Source organism: Xiphias gladius, chromosome 3, assembly GCF_016859285.1.
Source record: "Xiphias gladius isolate SHS-SW01 ecotype Sanya breed wild chromosome 3, ASM1685928v1, whole genome shotgun sequence".
Taxonomy (NCBI): domain Eukaryota; kingdom Metazoa; phylum Chordata; class Actinopteri; order Istiophoriformes; family Xiphiidae; genus Xiphias; species Xiphias gladius.
Genome location: NC_053402.1, coordinates 9,433,805 through 9,449,332, shown reverse-complemented (window position 1 = coordinate 9,449,332; position 15,528 = coordinate 9,433,805). Strand labels below are relative to the sequence as shown.

Genomic DNA, 15,528 nt, shown 5'->3' with positions numbered 1-15,528 from the left:
CCAGAGCAAAGTATCAGAACTCCTGACTGGTAGCCGTCCTTGCTACATGTGCGCTGGACCCCATTCCCATCAACCTCCTCCAAGCCACATCTGACACTGTTGTGCTCGCTATCACACATGTGATAAATGCTTCACCGGCTTTGGGAACATTTCCATCCATATTCAAACAGACCCGGGTAACACCTCTGTTCAAAAAGCCTTCACTCGACCTGACTCAAGTTGAGAACTATTGACCGGTTTCATTACTTCCATTCTTATCCAAAACTATCAAAAGGGTGGTTTTCAAACCTGAATCTTTCCTTAGTGACACAGTTTTTGTAATTTTGCCTCTGTACACCACCACAATGGATTTGAAACCAAGCCATTAAGATGTGATTGAAGTTTAGACTTTCAGCTTTAATTCAAGGGTTTTAACAAAAACATGGCATTTACAATTAGGAGCTATTACAGCTATTTTTTTTCATAGTCCCTCTTTTTCAGAGGTTAAAAAGTAATTGGACAATTGACTAATAATCAGTTGCATGGCCAGGTGTGGCCTGTTCCCTCATAATTTGTCATTTATTTTATGACAGATTAAGTAGATAAAGGGTCTGGAGTTGATTCCAAGTGCTGAATTTGAATTTTGTTTGTGGGAACAGAGGTTTGGATGCAAATGAGCGAGGCCATCATTAGGCTGAAAAAAAAAAAATCCATCAGACAGATGGCACAAACTTTGAGAGTGGCCAACTCAAAAATTTGTTACAATCTTAAAAAGAAGAAAATGTGAGCTCTGTAACACCAAAAGGCCTGGAAGGCCACGGAAGAAAACTAAAGTGGATGATCACAGAATTCTTTCGTTGGTGAAGAAAAACCCTTCACAACATCCAGCCAGCTCTAGAACACTCTGGTGGAAGTAGATGTATTATTGTCAAAGTATAAAATCAAGAGATGCCTGGAACAAGATTCTTTGGACATATGAAACCAAGATTGACTTGAACCAGAATGAGGAGAAGAAAAGAGTATGGAGAAGGAAAGGAACGGCTCATGATCCAAAGCAAACCACATCATCAATGTGGTGGAGGGAGTGTTATGGCATGGGCATGTATTGCTGCACATGGAACTGGGTCACTGATGTTTACTGATGATATGACTGCTGATAGAAGTATCAGGATGAATTCTGAAGTGTAAAGGGCTCTACTATCTGCTCAGATTCAGCTAAATGCTGCAAAACTGATAGGACGGTGCTTCACAGTACAGATGGATAATGACCCAAAACATACTGCGAAAGCAACCCAAGAGCTTCTCAAGGCAAAGAAATGGAATATTATTTAATGGCCAAGTCAGTTACCTGACTTCAACCCAATTAAGCAGGCTTTTCACTTACTGAAGACAAAACTGAGGGCAGAAAGACCGACAAACAAGCAGCGACTGAAGGCGGCTGCACCAAAGGCCTGGCAAAGCATCTCAAGGGAGGAAACTCAGCATTTGGTGACACCCGTGGGTTCCAGACTTCAGGCAGTCATTGACCGCAAAGGATTTTCATCCAAGTATTAAAAATAATCCTTATATTTATAATTATGTTGGTTTATCCATTCACTTTTAAGCCCCTGAAAATGAGGGACTACGTATAAAAATGGCTGTAATTCCTAAATGGTTAATGCAATACTTTTGTTAAACCCCTTGAATTGAAGTTGTAAGTCTACACTTCAATCACATCTTGATGACTTTGTTTCAAATCCATTGTGACGTTGTACAGAGGCAAAATTATAAAAACTGGGTCAAGGTCCAAATACTTATGCACCTAACTGTATATGATCAGCAGTGAGCCATAACTGATATCTATTATTAAATGCCATTACTGACTCAAGCTCAAACCCATGAACACTTTTTTTTTTTTGCTGTTGAGAAAGTCGAGACGATTTATTCTCAAACTAAGTTTATATCGAGATACAGCCTCAGCTCTGTCTTTCTCAGTGTTTTTTTTTTTTTTTATCTCTGCTCGTTCTCACTTCCCTCCTCGCTAATTTTCGTTTTCTTTACATCCACACGAGCTGACATCCCTCATTTGTCAAACTGGCCCATTTCACTAATAAAAACCTGCACTGTGTCTGTCTGTGTCTTGAGTTTAAACATGAATTGTAATGTGACAAAACGGATCTGGGTCAGTTTACGATAGATTTTGCTTCATTTTAATTGGAATACCACAAATACCACATTTTTGGGAGGGTAATTTGAATGGATTCATTAGTACAATTTTGTTCAAATCCCATTTTTGGCTAAAATTGATTCCCACCAAAACTATATTCTGATTTCTGCATGTTTTTATAATTCTAAAAGTATAGTCTCTATGTAGGTGTAAAATAATATCATGCAAAGGGTTTTTGGAGTCCGAGAGAGTGAAAGACAGAGAAAGAGAGAAGTTGTCTCATGCTTCATGACAGCTGAACAACCTCTGAAAGACAGATTAATGAGGTGTGTGTATGTTTGTGTGTGTGTGTGTGTGTGTGTGTGTGTGTGTGTGTGCAGACAGTGTGAAAGGGAGTGTTTCTGATTGTCAAGTGGGGGAAGCAGCCCCTTTTGTATTCTATAGTACTACAGCATCTCTCATTGCACCAGGGGTATCAGAAGAGAGGAGAGGAAAGCAAAAACAGAAGAGAGAAAAAGAGAAGTGTGGGAAAAAAGAAAAAATGGTGAAAAAAAGACTGAGAGGAGAAAAGATGACAGCGAGAATCATGATTGAGGCATACTGCTGACAGGGTGTGGTCACTAAAAGACAGAGGGAAATAAAGAAGAAGATGAAGAAGTGGGGGGGTAAGATAAATAGAGACATGGAGAAAGATGGCGTGACACAGTGATGAATAGGTGGAGGGAGAGAGTGGACACCACATGAGGATTCATGAAAGTGATGAAAAATGAAGAGGGAAATAAAAGCATGAAAGAGTTGGAAGAGGATGCGTGAGAAGGAATGAGGTGTGGAAAAAGACGGGGGGAGGCAAAGAAGAGCGAATGAGAGAGGCGAAGAGAGAGAGATTGAGAGAAAGAGGGAGGGGGGTAAAGGATGAGCTCATTGCAGTCTCTGGGCTGATGACATGAGGAGGAGGTGGGGGGAGGGAGGGATGCAGGGGGAGGGAGGGGAGGGGTTCACTGCTCGTCTGCGAATCGATAGCCAGCGTCTGAGTACCACACATACGCATACACACACACACACACTCACACACACACACACACACACAGACAAACACACACACGCACACACGCAGACACACACATGCTGCTGCAGCTCTGCCGACTAAACCAGCGTCTGTCTGCCATCGTTAGCTTCCAGCAACCCCACTGCGTGCACAAAAAAGAAACAAAAACAGCTGCCAGTTAGCATTTTAGCCTTTAGCTTTCTTCTTTTTTATCACTGGGCTGTACTTAACAAAAGAGAAGAAGAAGAAGTGCAGAAAGCTGGCTGCTTCTGATGTCTGCTGCTTCTTCCTCACCCTACCTCTCTCCCTCCCACCATCCTCTCTCTCTCTAGCTCACACACATCCCCATCTCATCCACACCCACACCCAAGGATACCCTCCCTGCCTCTCCGCCTCTGTCCTCTCTCACGCCAGTCCTTCTCCTCTTCCCCCTTCAACCCCTCCAACTACATTTTTGTTGTTTCCTCCGGGGTGGAGATGCTCGCCTGACCCCCTTTGTTTCCAATCCAAGACTTTTGTGGATGCTCTTCTATTTAATCCCTCCCTGCTCTGCTACTTTGTTGCTACCTGTGGAGGTTCCCTGGTTCTCTGGTTCATCTACTGCCAGCCGTCGCACAGAGTGCAGCCCCACAGAGAGGCACCATGCTGGGATTGGACGTGTGTGAGTTCGGGGGTCAGGTGCTGGAGCTGCTGTGGCTAACTATGTGCTACAGAGGTGAGGTGATGTCAAATTTAAATAAATGGCATGTGTGTGTGCTTAAAGGATTTTCATCTGTGTATGTGTGTGAATTTTTGTGTGTGTGTGTGTGTGTGTGTGTGTGTGTGTGTGTCATATGTCTCTATCCTGGTGGGTGTGGACATTTTTATGTCTAACATGAAGTGCTGCCAAGACAAGCCAAAGGTGGCAGATCAATAGCTATTGATCACATGCTAAACTATCTCTCCTATGAGTGTGTGTGTGTGTGTGTGTGTGTGTGTGTGTGTGTGTGTGTGTGTGTGTGTGTGTGTGTGTGTGTGTATGTGGGTGTGTGTGGGTGTGTGGGTGAGAGAGAGAGTGTGTGTATGTGTGTTTCATCGTCTATGTGTGCTTGTACATGTGTGTTGCTAGCTTTTGTAATTATTTTTCTGCCCACATGTAAATACATACAGACACACGCAAAAGGAATGTTGGCAGTACAGAGTAGGTGTGTGTGTTTGTGTGTGTGTCTGTGTGCGTATTTGTGTGTGATGACACAGCGTATACAGGAGTCAAATGATGTCACCAACGTCTGCTGTTACCTCTAACAGTATTTTTTGCTTTTGTATTTTCAACAGTAGTATATTTGCAAGGCCAATCAGCTTTTTGTGTGTGTGCGTGTGCGTGTGTGTGCATGTGCGTGTGTGTGTGTGTGTGTGTGCGTGTGTGTGTGTGTGTTCACTACACTGCAGTATTGCTGAATAGTTACAGATGGTGGAACAGTCCTGGGGTTTCCCCTCACATGGGTGTGTGTACAAGAGTGTGTTTTGTGAGATAAAGGGGAAAAAAAGAAGGATGGAGAGTGATGAAAAAAGAGAAAATGAGTGAATTAATTTGACAATAGAGACATGGAAACTGAGGGAGAAAAGAGGCAGTAAAACCACACTGACGATTAGAGAGGAAACGGAGGAAAATTAGATATCCTCTTCAAGTGAAGGTCTTGAAAGTGGAAGTGAAATGTGATTTAAGATCTAAGAAAGCTATGCATAATCTATTCCATTAACTCTTATGAATTTCACAAAGCAGTTTGAATTGGTCACTCTGCCCCAGAACCAAGGAGTCATGAAACATAGATCTTTGTGTTGCTGCTTTCAGTCTTTCTGTCTTAGTGCTTCAGTCCCTGCGCCCTAAAGTTCAACCATTGTTCAGTTCCAATGAACACTCATCTTGAGTTCTAAATGTCAAATTTATCAGTTGTTTCTGCGCACCATTGAAGTCCATACAGCCATTTTTGATTTTTTTACTCACAGGATAAATGTTCTGAAAAATATTTCTGAAACTCAAAGCCACTTTGAAGCATTCATTCATTAGCTGATTACACCAAATATGTCATTAATAAAAACAATTTCTCTGCTATATTTGCATTACTTCATTGTTGTCAAAAACCTGCTTGATGCATGTAAAAACTGTACATGGGGAAATTTAATGGAACTGTGCAATTTCTGAGAAGCCTTTTTGTGGATATGACACATCAAAATTTGACAAAAACATTTGGCTGGGATTGAATTTTGAAAAACGAGGAGGAGGAGGAGAGTTTGATAGGAACGTGGGAGGTGACTGAGTGTAAGATAAATGGCAAGAGTAGCGAGCAAAATAACAAAGTGAGGGGAAGGAAGGGGAGAATCAGGGTAGGAGGTTTGGAGAAAGTGGGAGGCTGAGAAGGAAAAGAAGAAAAGGGGCAGTGAGAGGAGGTGAACTGGAAGATATACGGAGACGAGGAGGTGGAGGAAGGTGGAGATGAGAAGAAGATAAATGGAAATGCTTAGTGGAGGAAGAAGATAATAGGTGTAAGATGAGAAAGAGAAGAGGCAGGAGGACAGGAAGAGAGAAAAAGAGGTAGCGGGGGTAAACAAAAGACAGGAAACAAAGGGAAATGTTGGCAGTTGAGATTGACATGTTCTGTCAGCAGCTGTTGCCAGGATAGAAAGAAGAGCAGCCCAAGACATTTTAAAGTGTGCGTGTGTATGTGTGTGTGTTAGAGAGAGAGTGGGTGAGTGGGTGAGGCCCATGTGGCAGAACACTCTTCATGAGCTGTCAATCAGCGAGCACCAGCGCAGGCAACGAGCAGCAAGCGCTGAAATAGGCTAATTGAAATCCTGCTCTTTTCTCTCCTCCTCTTTTCTACATTCTGTCGATCCTCATTTTGTCGGTATTCTCTAACTCACACAGTTGTCCCCATTTTTCTTTTCCCCCCTACTTTCCCCCTCAATCTTTCCTTTTTTTTTTAGGCTGAATTGACAGATGCTCCGTCCCTATTTCCCCACCTGCCTCCTTCTTATCCACCTTCAGTCTTTACTTCCCTGTGTCCCTTCCTCTCTTTCCCAAACTGTCAGATTAAATAACATCACCTCCATATGTCAGTTTGTCAGATGAGAGTGTTTAAGAAACCATACTGTATCTACTCCCATCATCCCTCCTCCTTTTTTTCTGTCCCAGTAGTGATAAATGAGGTTGTCCGGTTGAGCAGACACATACGAGACCAATCAAGTCAGTCAATTAGACAGCCTGCTGTCTCAACCAGGCTGACAGAGCAGCTGAGGACATATTCCTGTGTGTGTGTGTGTGTGTGTGTGTGTGTGTGTGTGTGTGTGTGTGTGTGTGTGTGTGAGTGAAACATTAACAAGAGAGGACGTTGATTAAAGGGATGAATGTGCATTAATTTTCCATTCTGTCCACATAACCATCTTTGCAGCATATTTCTGAAAAACACTATAGTACACAATGATAAACACATTTACATGCAAAAAAATGGTTGTAAATAATCTGCTCTCTACGTTAGCGGGCTTTTTTTGATGGCGAGGTTTAGTGTCACATGATAATCTTTGATGGCTGTAGTGAAGGAGTTTAAAGATTTCATCCAACACCAGTATAAAAAACACAATGCACTGTAAAATTTCATATTGTGATTTAAGTCAATTTGGTTTAGCAGCTAATGATACAGCATGTGGATTTTGCAGTTTTGAAACTGCAAATACACATTTAAATCTTAGATGAGCAGCTGCATCGCAACCCTAATCACTACTGACAACTGTAACATAACAGTCAAAGCATATTGAATGGTGCGTGCGTCGGGTCTGCAGAATTCAGTATGCTAAATATAAACAGAAGCTGCAGTGTCAGTCATGAGCGTGGTGATCACCGGTCTCAGCAGCTGGTATCATTTGTTTGTCATCTCAGCCTTTCATCAACAAGGAAACGAGGGAAATGAGGTTTCAACGACTTGCTGGTTAGCATGATGAAGTGTTATTAGTGTCTCCAGTGTTGACGGGATGTCTGCAGTGCTGCACAGAAATTTCGCAGGTGACAGATTGATTCTGGTCGTGTTGTGGCAGAAAAGGCCACGAACTGACAGCACCCTTGGGACTGGAAGCATTCCCTGCTCGCATGGCCCACTGTAATGCTGTAATGTTGATCATTCTCCTTTACTGCCTTTTTTCTTCATTGTAAAAGCTGTTGTTGGCTTTGCAGAGGCCTCAAAGATTCCTTTTTATCTCCAAATGTGTATTTTTTTGTTTGTGTGTGTGTGTGTGTGTGTGTGTGTGTGTGTGTGTGTGTGTGTGTGTGTGTGTGTGTGTGTGTGTGTGTGTGTGTGTGTGTGTGTGTGTGTGTTTCAGTGTCCCATAGGTCTCATTATAGTATTAGAACACAGCAGTGACAGCGGGCCTCACAGGACTATAAAAAATGGCAAATCAACGCTTCGATCACACACGACTCACAAACACACACATTGTGAGAAAGAAGGGTTTTCTTGACACAGTAAACAGTTATCTGGGTTAAGGAAAGAGGAGGCAGACAGGAAGTGATTATGAAAACAGAGGAAGATTGTTGAGGCAAAAGGAGAGCAGTTTAACTTTGATTACTTGAAGTCCCACTGAAATTGAACATTTCTTTTTAAGTTTGTGAGATAATATCACTTTTATGGCACATTATTTTAAAGAGCCTACATCGTTTATACCAACACAAAAAATGCACACACTTGAACAATCCCTTAAAGGAAAAGTTCAACATTTTGGGAAATACGCTTATTTTCTTTTAAGTTGAGAAGATCGATACCACTATAATATCTGTCTGTTATATATAGAGCTACAGTCAACAACTGCTTTGCGGTAATAAAATCCACTAACCGGCAAAAAGTGGACAGAGCAAGGCTAGCTGTCTCCCCGTTTCCAGACTTAATGCTAAGCTAAACTAACTCTCTGCTGGCTGTAGCTTCATATTTACCAGACAGATGTGAGAGTGGTATCTTTTCATCTAACTGGGGAAGAAAGCACGAAGGAAGAAAGACCTTTCCACTCATCAAGACTCAGCTCTCGCTCAACTGGAAATAATTTAGCACGGGCAGTTTTTAACCTTTTAATGCATGTGTCGACAAGCAAAATGTCCCATTCTGGATACAGATATTGGTGAAAGGCAGGTGTCAATAAGAAACTGACAAAAGAACATGTGTGTGTGTGTGTGTGTGTGTGTGTGTTTGAGGTCTCGTAAGCAGTCTTCCTCGTATCCTTCCTAGTCTTCTTCCCCTGAAGCCACTTCCCCCCTGCCAAACAGACTGCTGTGTTGATTTTTCACAAAACATGTTGGTTTAGTTGTAAATATCAGCAGATGAACATTGAGTCTGTCTTTTCCAGTTGTACATACATCCATACCAGGCTGTAGCTACTCTGTTGTTGTGTAAAAAGTGTAAACATCTTTTTTGGCAAATGCGGTTAGATTTGGCAACAAGGGTAAAACTTAGCAGATGATAGGTCAAAGTCTGATGCAGTTCAAAACAGACACTCTGTGGGAAATATAAAGGGGTTTTTTTTACAGACACAAAAAGATAAATCATTATGCATTTAATGAGGTAAATACAATGAAGATAAATGAATCTCAAGTTATTTGACTGTGAAGATTTAACACTTAAATGGCATCTTGAGGGGCCTACAATCCACATAAATAATAAATGTTCACTCAGTGGCACAGCAAGTCTTATTTTTAGAGATGACAAGTGTCTTGGCCCTGTTTTGTTTGTTTCCCAGCAGCACCTCTCTTTTGACACATGCCCCTTCTCACTTCTCTTTGGTGTAAAATTTAAAAAGGGGATAAATAAATGAAATTTCTCAACATCCTTGACTTGCAACAACATAGAGTGCTGATTACACTTGTACTGCATATTTTACAGCAGACTTGTATAAGGATGTAGGAGTTGCTTTGAGAAGCTGCTGGGGTAATGAGGTGGTTTTACGGGCATCAAAGAAAACCCACCAGCTAATATCACATCACAGATGGGGGCTGAGGCAGTTGGAAGACCACACATACATATCACACACATGCACAAGAACACACATGCACACACACTACTGGCTTTCTGCTAGTGTTAGCTTGTTTCTAATGGCAGATTCATACAATATGGAGGGTAGCCCCGCATGTTTACACTTAATTCAGCTCCTTTTTCATGTTTTGGCTCGTAGTGAAAAGACTTGAAAATCCTCCATAGTGACAAATACTACAATTAGATGGCTGCTGTTCATTACAAAACTGTGACTGATGTTAGAACTAATTTAAACCGGTGAAAAAAAAGGAGAAATTTTGCGGGGCTTGCCACTACAACTTTAAAAGAAATCCATATTAAAATACTCAGTTGTACAAGATACTGTCTCTCCGTGGACCAAACCCTTCCTTTTAAAATAAATGTTAATTGATGCAATTACTGTGACCAGGCCAGCAGTCTGAAGTTCAAAGAGGAGCTCTCAGATGTCGGAGAGGAAACCAGTCTTGATAGCGGCTCAGAAACACGTTTACGCTGCAGCGTGTGTTTACATGTGTGCATGTGCATGCTCACGTGGGGTTGGACTACAGAGTTCGATATGTACATACAGTAGAATCATTTATGAAGTCATGTACCATCCATATCTGACATGCTACAGAGTTTAATGTTTGTGTGTGTAGGAGAGAGCGGGAGAACTCAGCTTTAGATCTCTGTGGTAATATTTTTCAAACCAGACATTTACATTTCAGCTACTTTGCTTGGAAACGATATTGAAGATTGATAGAAACACCAATTTCAGTGAGCCACCTGGAACATATGATATTTAACTTCCTTTACATAATTGTTCATATTTTAAATTCCTTTCATAAATGAGTTGGAACCAGCACAACCAGCACCGCCTGAGATCTCAACAGCTGTTGCCAGTATATGCAGATTCAAAGAAGTTTGGCTAGTTGTAATTTGGAATATTCATTGTGCTAAAAAACTTTTTAAAAGGTCTCTCTTTCAATGACAGCAGAAAAAATTTGAGGGAGAAATCTATTCTTCTGCTAAACACCTCAGTTTTGCTCTACATAGAAAGGCAGGGCAACCTTATTTTTTATGGCAACTTTCTAATGCTGAGGCAAATCAAAGTGCTTTACATAAGCTGAAGAAATGCATGAATGAGTTAGTCTAAATCTTGTCTGGAAATGAGATCACTAATTTTTACTATCTGTTTGAGATGGTAGAATGGTGGTTTATTGTTTGCATTGATGTGAGTGGTGAAGCACAAATCTGAGTCTATCAAAACAACAATGTATTGGGCTTTCATCTTTATAGATCTGGATCTGAGTAATGGAGACCCAAGAATTGAACCCTGGGGGGCTCCATAAGTAATGATGATTCCCTCACATTCATGACCACCAATGGCAACAACATAACCTGTCTGAACTAGTATCTAGTATTTTATCATTAACGCTATCAAAGGCTAAACTCAGATCAAGCAGAACCAGAACCAATGCTTTAACTAAATCAGTGCCGCAGTACTGCAGCCTATGGTATATTATAAAAACGATCCACACTAGAAAATCTAAGACCAAGGAATTATAACCAGTAAGAAGAAAACCTTCTCATTAAATATAGATTCATGGAAATATACGTGTGTGTGTGTGTGTGTGTGTGTGTGTGTGTGTGTGTGTGTGTGTGTGTGTGTGTGTGTGTGTGTGTGTGTGTGTGTGTGTGTGTGTGTGTGTATGGCCGTGTGCAGAGTATTAATACTATTAAAACTGGTACACCATTGATCTTTCTTGCTGCAAGTGAAAATAAATGCTCCACTGTGTATATTCAGTCACATAAGACAGATCCACAGCAAAGGTGATGTCACTGCAAGGGGAGTTGAATGGGTTGCCATGGTGACAGGCGAAGGCAGCTGTGTTTGGCCCTGACTGGGTGGGGTGCTGCTATAAACACAGAAGGGTGCACGGGTACATGTGTGCATATGTGCATTGAGACTTGCATGTGGTCATCATGTCCCTCATTAACGCGTCTGATTTCCAGTCATGTTTACAGAATCACACTGACTGTGTGCATTTTTATGCACAATGCGAGTGTGTACGTGTGTTTGTGTTTCTGTGTCATCCAATTACCTCTACACACAACTCTGAGCTGATGTACACTGAGCTGTCTCATCATGAACAGTAAAAACAGAAGCAGAGGCTATTACACAAGGCTGTTACAGCACAGTAAATAGATGTCTACAGTGTGTGTGTGTGTGTGTGTCTGTGTGTCTTTGTGTCTTTGTGTGTCCTGGAATCTTGAAGTATGCATTGTGAATTTGTGATTGTAACCATGCAATGTTTTATTGATTTTATTGGTCTATCACAGTAAGTGTCATGTCTGCTTTTACTGCGGCCAAAGTTACATTATTGCTACATGTAATGTGGTTCTGAAGTCAGTGCATCACCCACAATATCACTGCAGGTTTAACAAAAATAAATGTTGACGTGATAACCATGTTGATGGATTGCTTAGATGGTTTTCATTCCACATATAAATATCTGATCACCTGTAACACACTTCAAGTCAGTTCCTGCTGTTGTTGCATCTTGGTAAATAATCGCGTTTGTTATATTTTCTCTTTCTGGTATAAATGTCTCAGTTTATTGAGATGCAAGTTCAGAGTGTTTACTGTTCTGTTAACAAGCCAAACAGTTCTTCAGAAATTTTGGTTTTGTGGTCTTGTGACTGCTCTCGATTATGGTTTTGACAGTTCGAATCCTTTCAGTTATTCTAACTATTCCAGTCTGCGTGTATTCACTCTCTGGAGGTGTGGATGAGGTGGAGATGCTAAAATTAAATTTCAGCTTGCAGAACACATTATCGAATGTCTATAAAGCTCAATATTGAATCAAAATCCTTGATGAAATCAAACCCCGGATGGCTGGAGCTGGCCTACATAGAGTTATATATCTTATCCCAGACAGTAAGCAATTTCACCTTTCAGTCACTGAAATATAACAGAAGTATTTTCCCCGGATGACCTCCGCTGAAAATGTTGTTTGCCTTTACCTGCTTTGAATGTTGTTTACCTTGCTGTCAGACAGAAGTCAGCTTATATTGTTTTATTTTTAAGTTATTTGATCAGTAAAGGCACTATAATCTACTCAAAATATTTTGTCAGAGAGAAAACTTAAACTGAGATAACTTCTTGGCCATGTGTATTATAAACACTTCCCAACAAACCAATTTTATCCAGCTGCACAAATTTTCTCTCTCTGTGGTTGGGAGTCAAGTCGTGATTCCCAACCAGGGGTACTTTCTATTGCTTGAGAGTACGTGGAAAGATTGGGGAGTAGCTCGACTAATTTCAAAAATAGAAATTATATTTTGATTTTGAAAAATACTCTTAGCTTACAGGTTATTCGTTACATCCACCTAAAATTAACGCAGTCTAATACAACAATCCTGCAATAAATCCAACCTTTATGAGGGTTATACTGTTCAGTTTGTGTTGAAATTTTTTTAAAGAGGTGTTGATTCAACTTTATGATCATTTTGGAGGACGTATGTTTGTGTTGCTGTTTAAACTGTATTGTATTATACAGGGAGGTGTTTCTTTTATTTAGCCTACCCTCACTGAAATAGTTAGCCAAAGGTAATGAACAAATTGCTGAAACAGTGAGCTTAAATGAATTGTTAGCTAAAAGTAGCTAATGGACAAATGGTTGAAACAGTTTGATAGTAGTTAAATAATTTTTAAACAGTTGAAAATGTTAACTAAAAGTAACGCTATAAACAGCTGAAAGAGTCAGCTAAATAATGGATAAATGGTGGAAATCGTTATCTAATTAGAAGTAATTGCTAGCTAAAATTAATGGATAAACTACTGAAATACTTAGCTAATTAGTTTGCTAAGACAGAAATAAAAAGCTAAAAGTAGCCTGAAGGATAAATGATGGAAATAGTTAGTTATTGGAAATGTTGGATAAACGGCTGAAACATCCCATTTCTGCCTCTCCAAGTGGTAATAGTATAAATGCAGACTTGACCAAACCGATCTAAACACTGACAGTTTTGTATTATTAACAGTGTTAATCCAGTTTAAAGTCAATTAAAATGAAGACATTCGGAATATGATGAGTGGTGTCAGTGACTTGGGGAATTAAGTTCATTTCTATTGTAGTGAAGGGGTGTGTCAGACAAAAAACACTGGTCTAGAAAACCACCTGCAAAAACTGTGACATGAGACAAGAGTATATCTTTAATGGTCTTCTCCTTTATTCTGGAAGGTCTGATGGCTGACAAGAAGGATTTGGCCATCGAAGAGGAAGAGGATGAAAGAAACCTCAACTACAATCCTCCGGCTCAGAAGTCTTTGCAGGAGATTCAGGAACTGGACAAAGATGACGAGAGTCTGGTCAAGTACAAGCAGACCCTGCTGGGGACGGGACCATTGTCAACAGGTGTGTGTGTGTGGTTATTGATTACCTGAGGTGAAAGAAGAGCTGGTGATTCACACTGGTACCCAGTGTTACTGCAGCTTTAATAATACCATTCACTCAATATAACGACTTGGTGCATAGTTCCTTGGAGTCATCAACTTCTGATCAAACACACACACACGCACACGCACACGCACACGCACACCCACACCCACATGCACAAGCACACACACACACACACACACACACACACACACACACACACACACACACACACACACACACACACACACACACACACACACACACACACACACACACACACACACACACACACAGGAACAGACCTGCTTGCCTCAGCATATGTAATCCAGCAGCCAGGCCATGACAGCTGATATCAGTAGAATAACTCTGATTTCCCCACTGCTGTAACTCAGCACCACCTCATCTACAGCTTAGTAACACTGAATACGGTGGGAAAAGCTGGGAAAAGCAGAGAGGAGTGGATTTATTGTCAAACGGCATTGATCTTTTAATCTGTCCATGCTAAATCCCAATACCAGCCCATGATACTCATTTTGAACAATTACTTTCTTCTGCAGTGACTGAAATGTTTATAGACTGTGATATTTTAAAATGTACATGTTAAAACTACAACTTCTTTCATTTATTTCAGCTTAGTATCATGGGCTTTCAATATTTTATAGCCATTCTACCAGTGTGGCTAGTTCTGTCAGTCAGGCCACTGGTTTGGTCCAGACTGAAATATTCACCACTTTGGTGCTCACATTTATTTCCCCATCAGGATGAATTGTTGATGATCCTCTGACTTGTGCTCAGTGCTAATTTCCTCCTCCAAGGAGATTGTGGGGTTTTTTTTCAGCTCAAAACGCTACTGTTCATAAATACAGTCTCACAAATCGCTAGCATGGCTGGAGACTCTGTCTCTGCTACTACCTAGCAGCCTGGAGGAAATAGTTCCAACACATAACCTCACATAAAACCACAACTACAGTATGCTGTTTATGCATGGATTAAATAAGTGATATATATATGTATGTATATATATATATATATATATATATATATATATATATATATATATATACACACATACATATATATATAATGTGCCCCGCTAGCTTTTCCCCCTTGCTTCAAGAGAAAGAAAGTGAATAAGCAAATTTTACAAAATGTTTAACTGTTCCCTTAAAAAATGAACAAACCAACAAATATTTGAATGATTGAAGGAAGAAATAAATAAATCTGTGAATATAACCAGGATTTTTTTTTCCTCTCCAGATCCTTCTGGGCCTAATGTCTGCGTGACCAGGCTCACCCTGTTATGTGATGATGCTCCTGGCCCAATCACCATGGACCTGACAGGTACGCAGCACTTCCCTCACCTCCCTTTCATCACTCTTTTATCCTTCTGGTAAATCTTCTCTGTCTAGCATTATCTTTCTAACTAAACCCTGGCTAGTTGTGGATGTGGTACGGTGCTGCTATACCCTCTCATGTTCTGATATGCTCTGGAGCAAGGCATCCCACCCCACAATGCTGCAGTTTATGTGCAGAGAGACTGCAGTGGGTGTGTCCATGCTTGAGAGAGGAGAGACAGCTAAATGTTTGCTTAGTGGGCAGTATTGACATTTTCCCCTGGGTGCAGGCGAAAGCGACAGGCAGGGAAAGGGAAAGAGGTGTCTGTAAGTTTATGTGAGTGCATGTGTGTGTGTCTGCAGTGCATGGTAATCAGGTGGCTGCAAAGAGATTATGTCATTCCCTACAGGGGGCAAAGTTTTAAGATCAATCTGTGTGTGTGTGTGTGTGTGTGTGTGTGTGTGTGTGTGTGTGTGTGTGTGTGTGTGTGTGTGTGTGTGTGTGTGTGTGTGTGTGTGTCTGTATGTCTTTCTGTCTGTCTGTCTGTCTGTCTGTCTGTCTGTCTGTGTATAG

General features: G+C 40.8%; 1 protein-coding gene across 1 annotated transcript in view; it reads left to right on the top strand.

Moving 5' to 3' along the window:
* The window catches only part of arhgdig (Rho GDP dissociation inhibitor (GDI) gamma), a 34,276-nt gene that overhangs the window by 4,441 nt on the left and 14,307 nt on the right, over positions 1-15,528 (top strand). The window contains exons 3-5 of the mRNA XM_040154540.1: positions 3,746-3,885; positions 13,423-13,596; positions 14,878-14,961. Of these exons, the coding sequence (XP_040010474.1) occupies positions 3,813-3,885; positions 13,423-13,596; positions 14,878-14,961 (331 nt within the window). The 5' untranslated portion in view covers positions 3,746-3,812. The remainder of the gene's footprint in view (positions 1-3,745; positions 3,886-13,422; positions 13,597-14,877; positions 14,962-15,528) is intronic.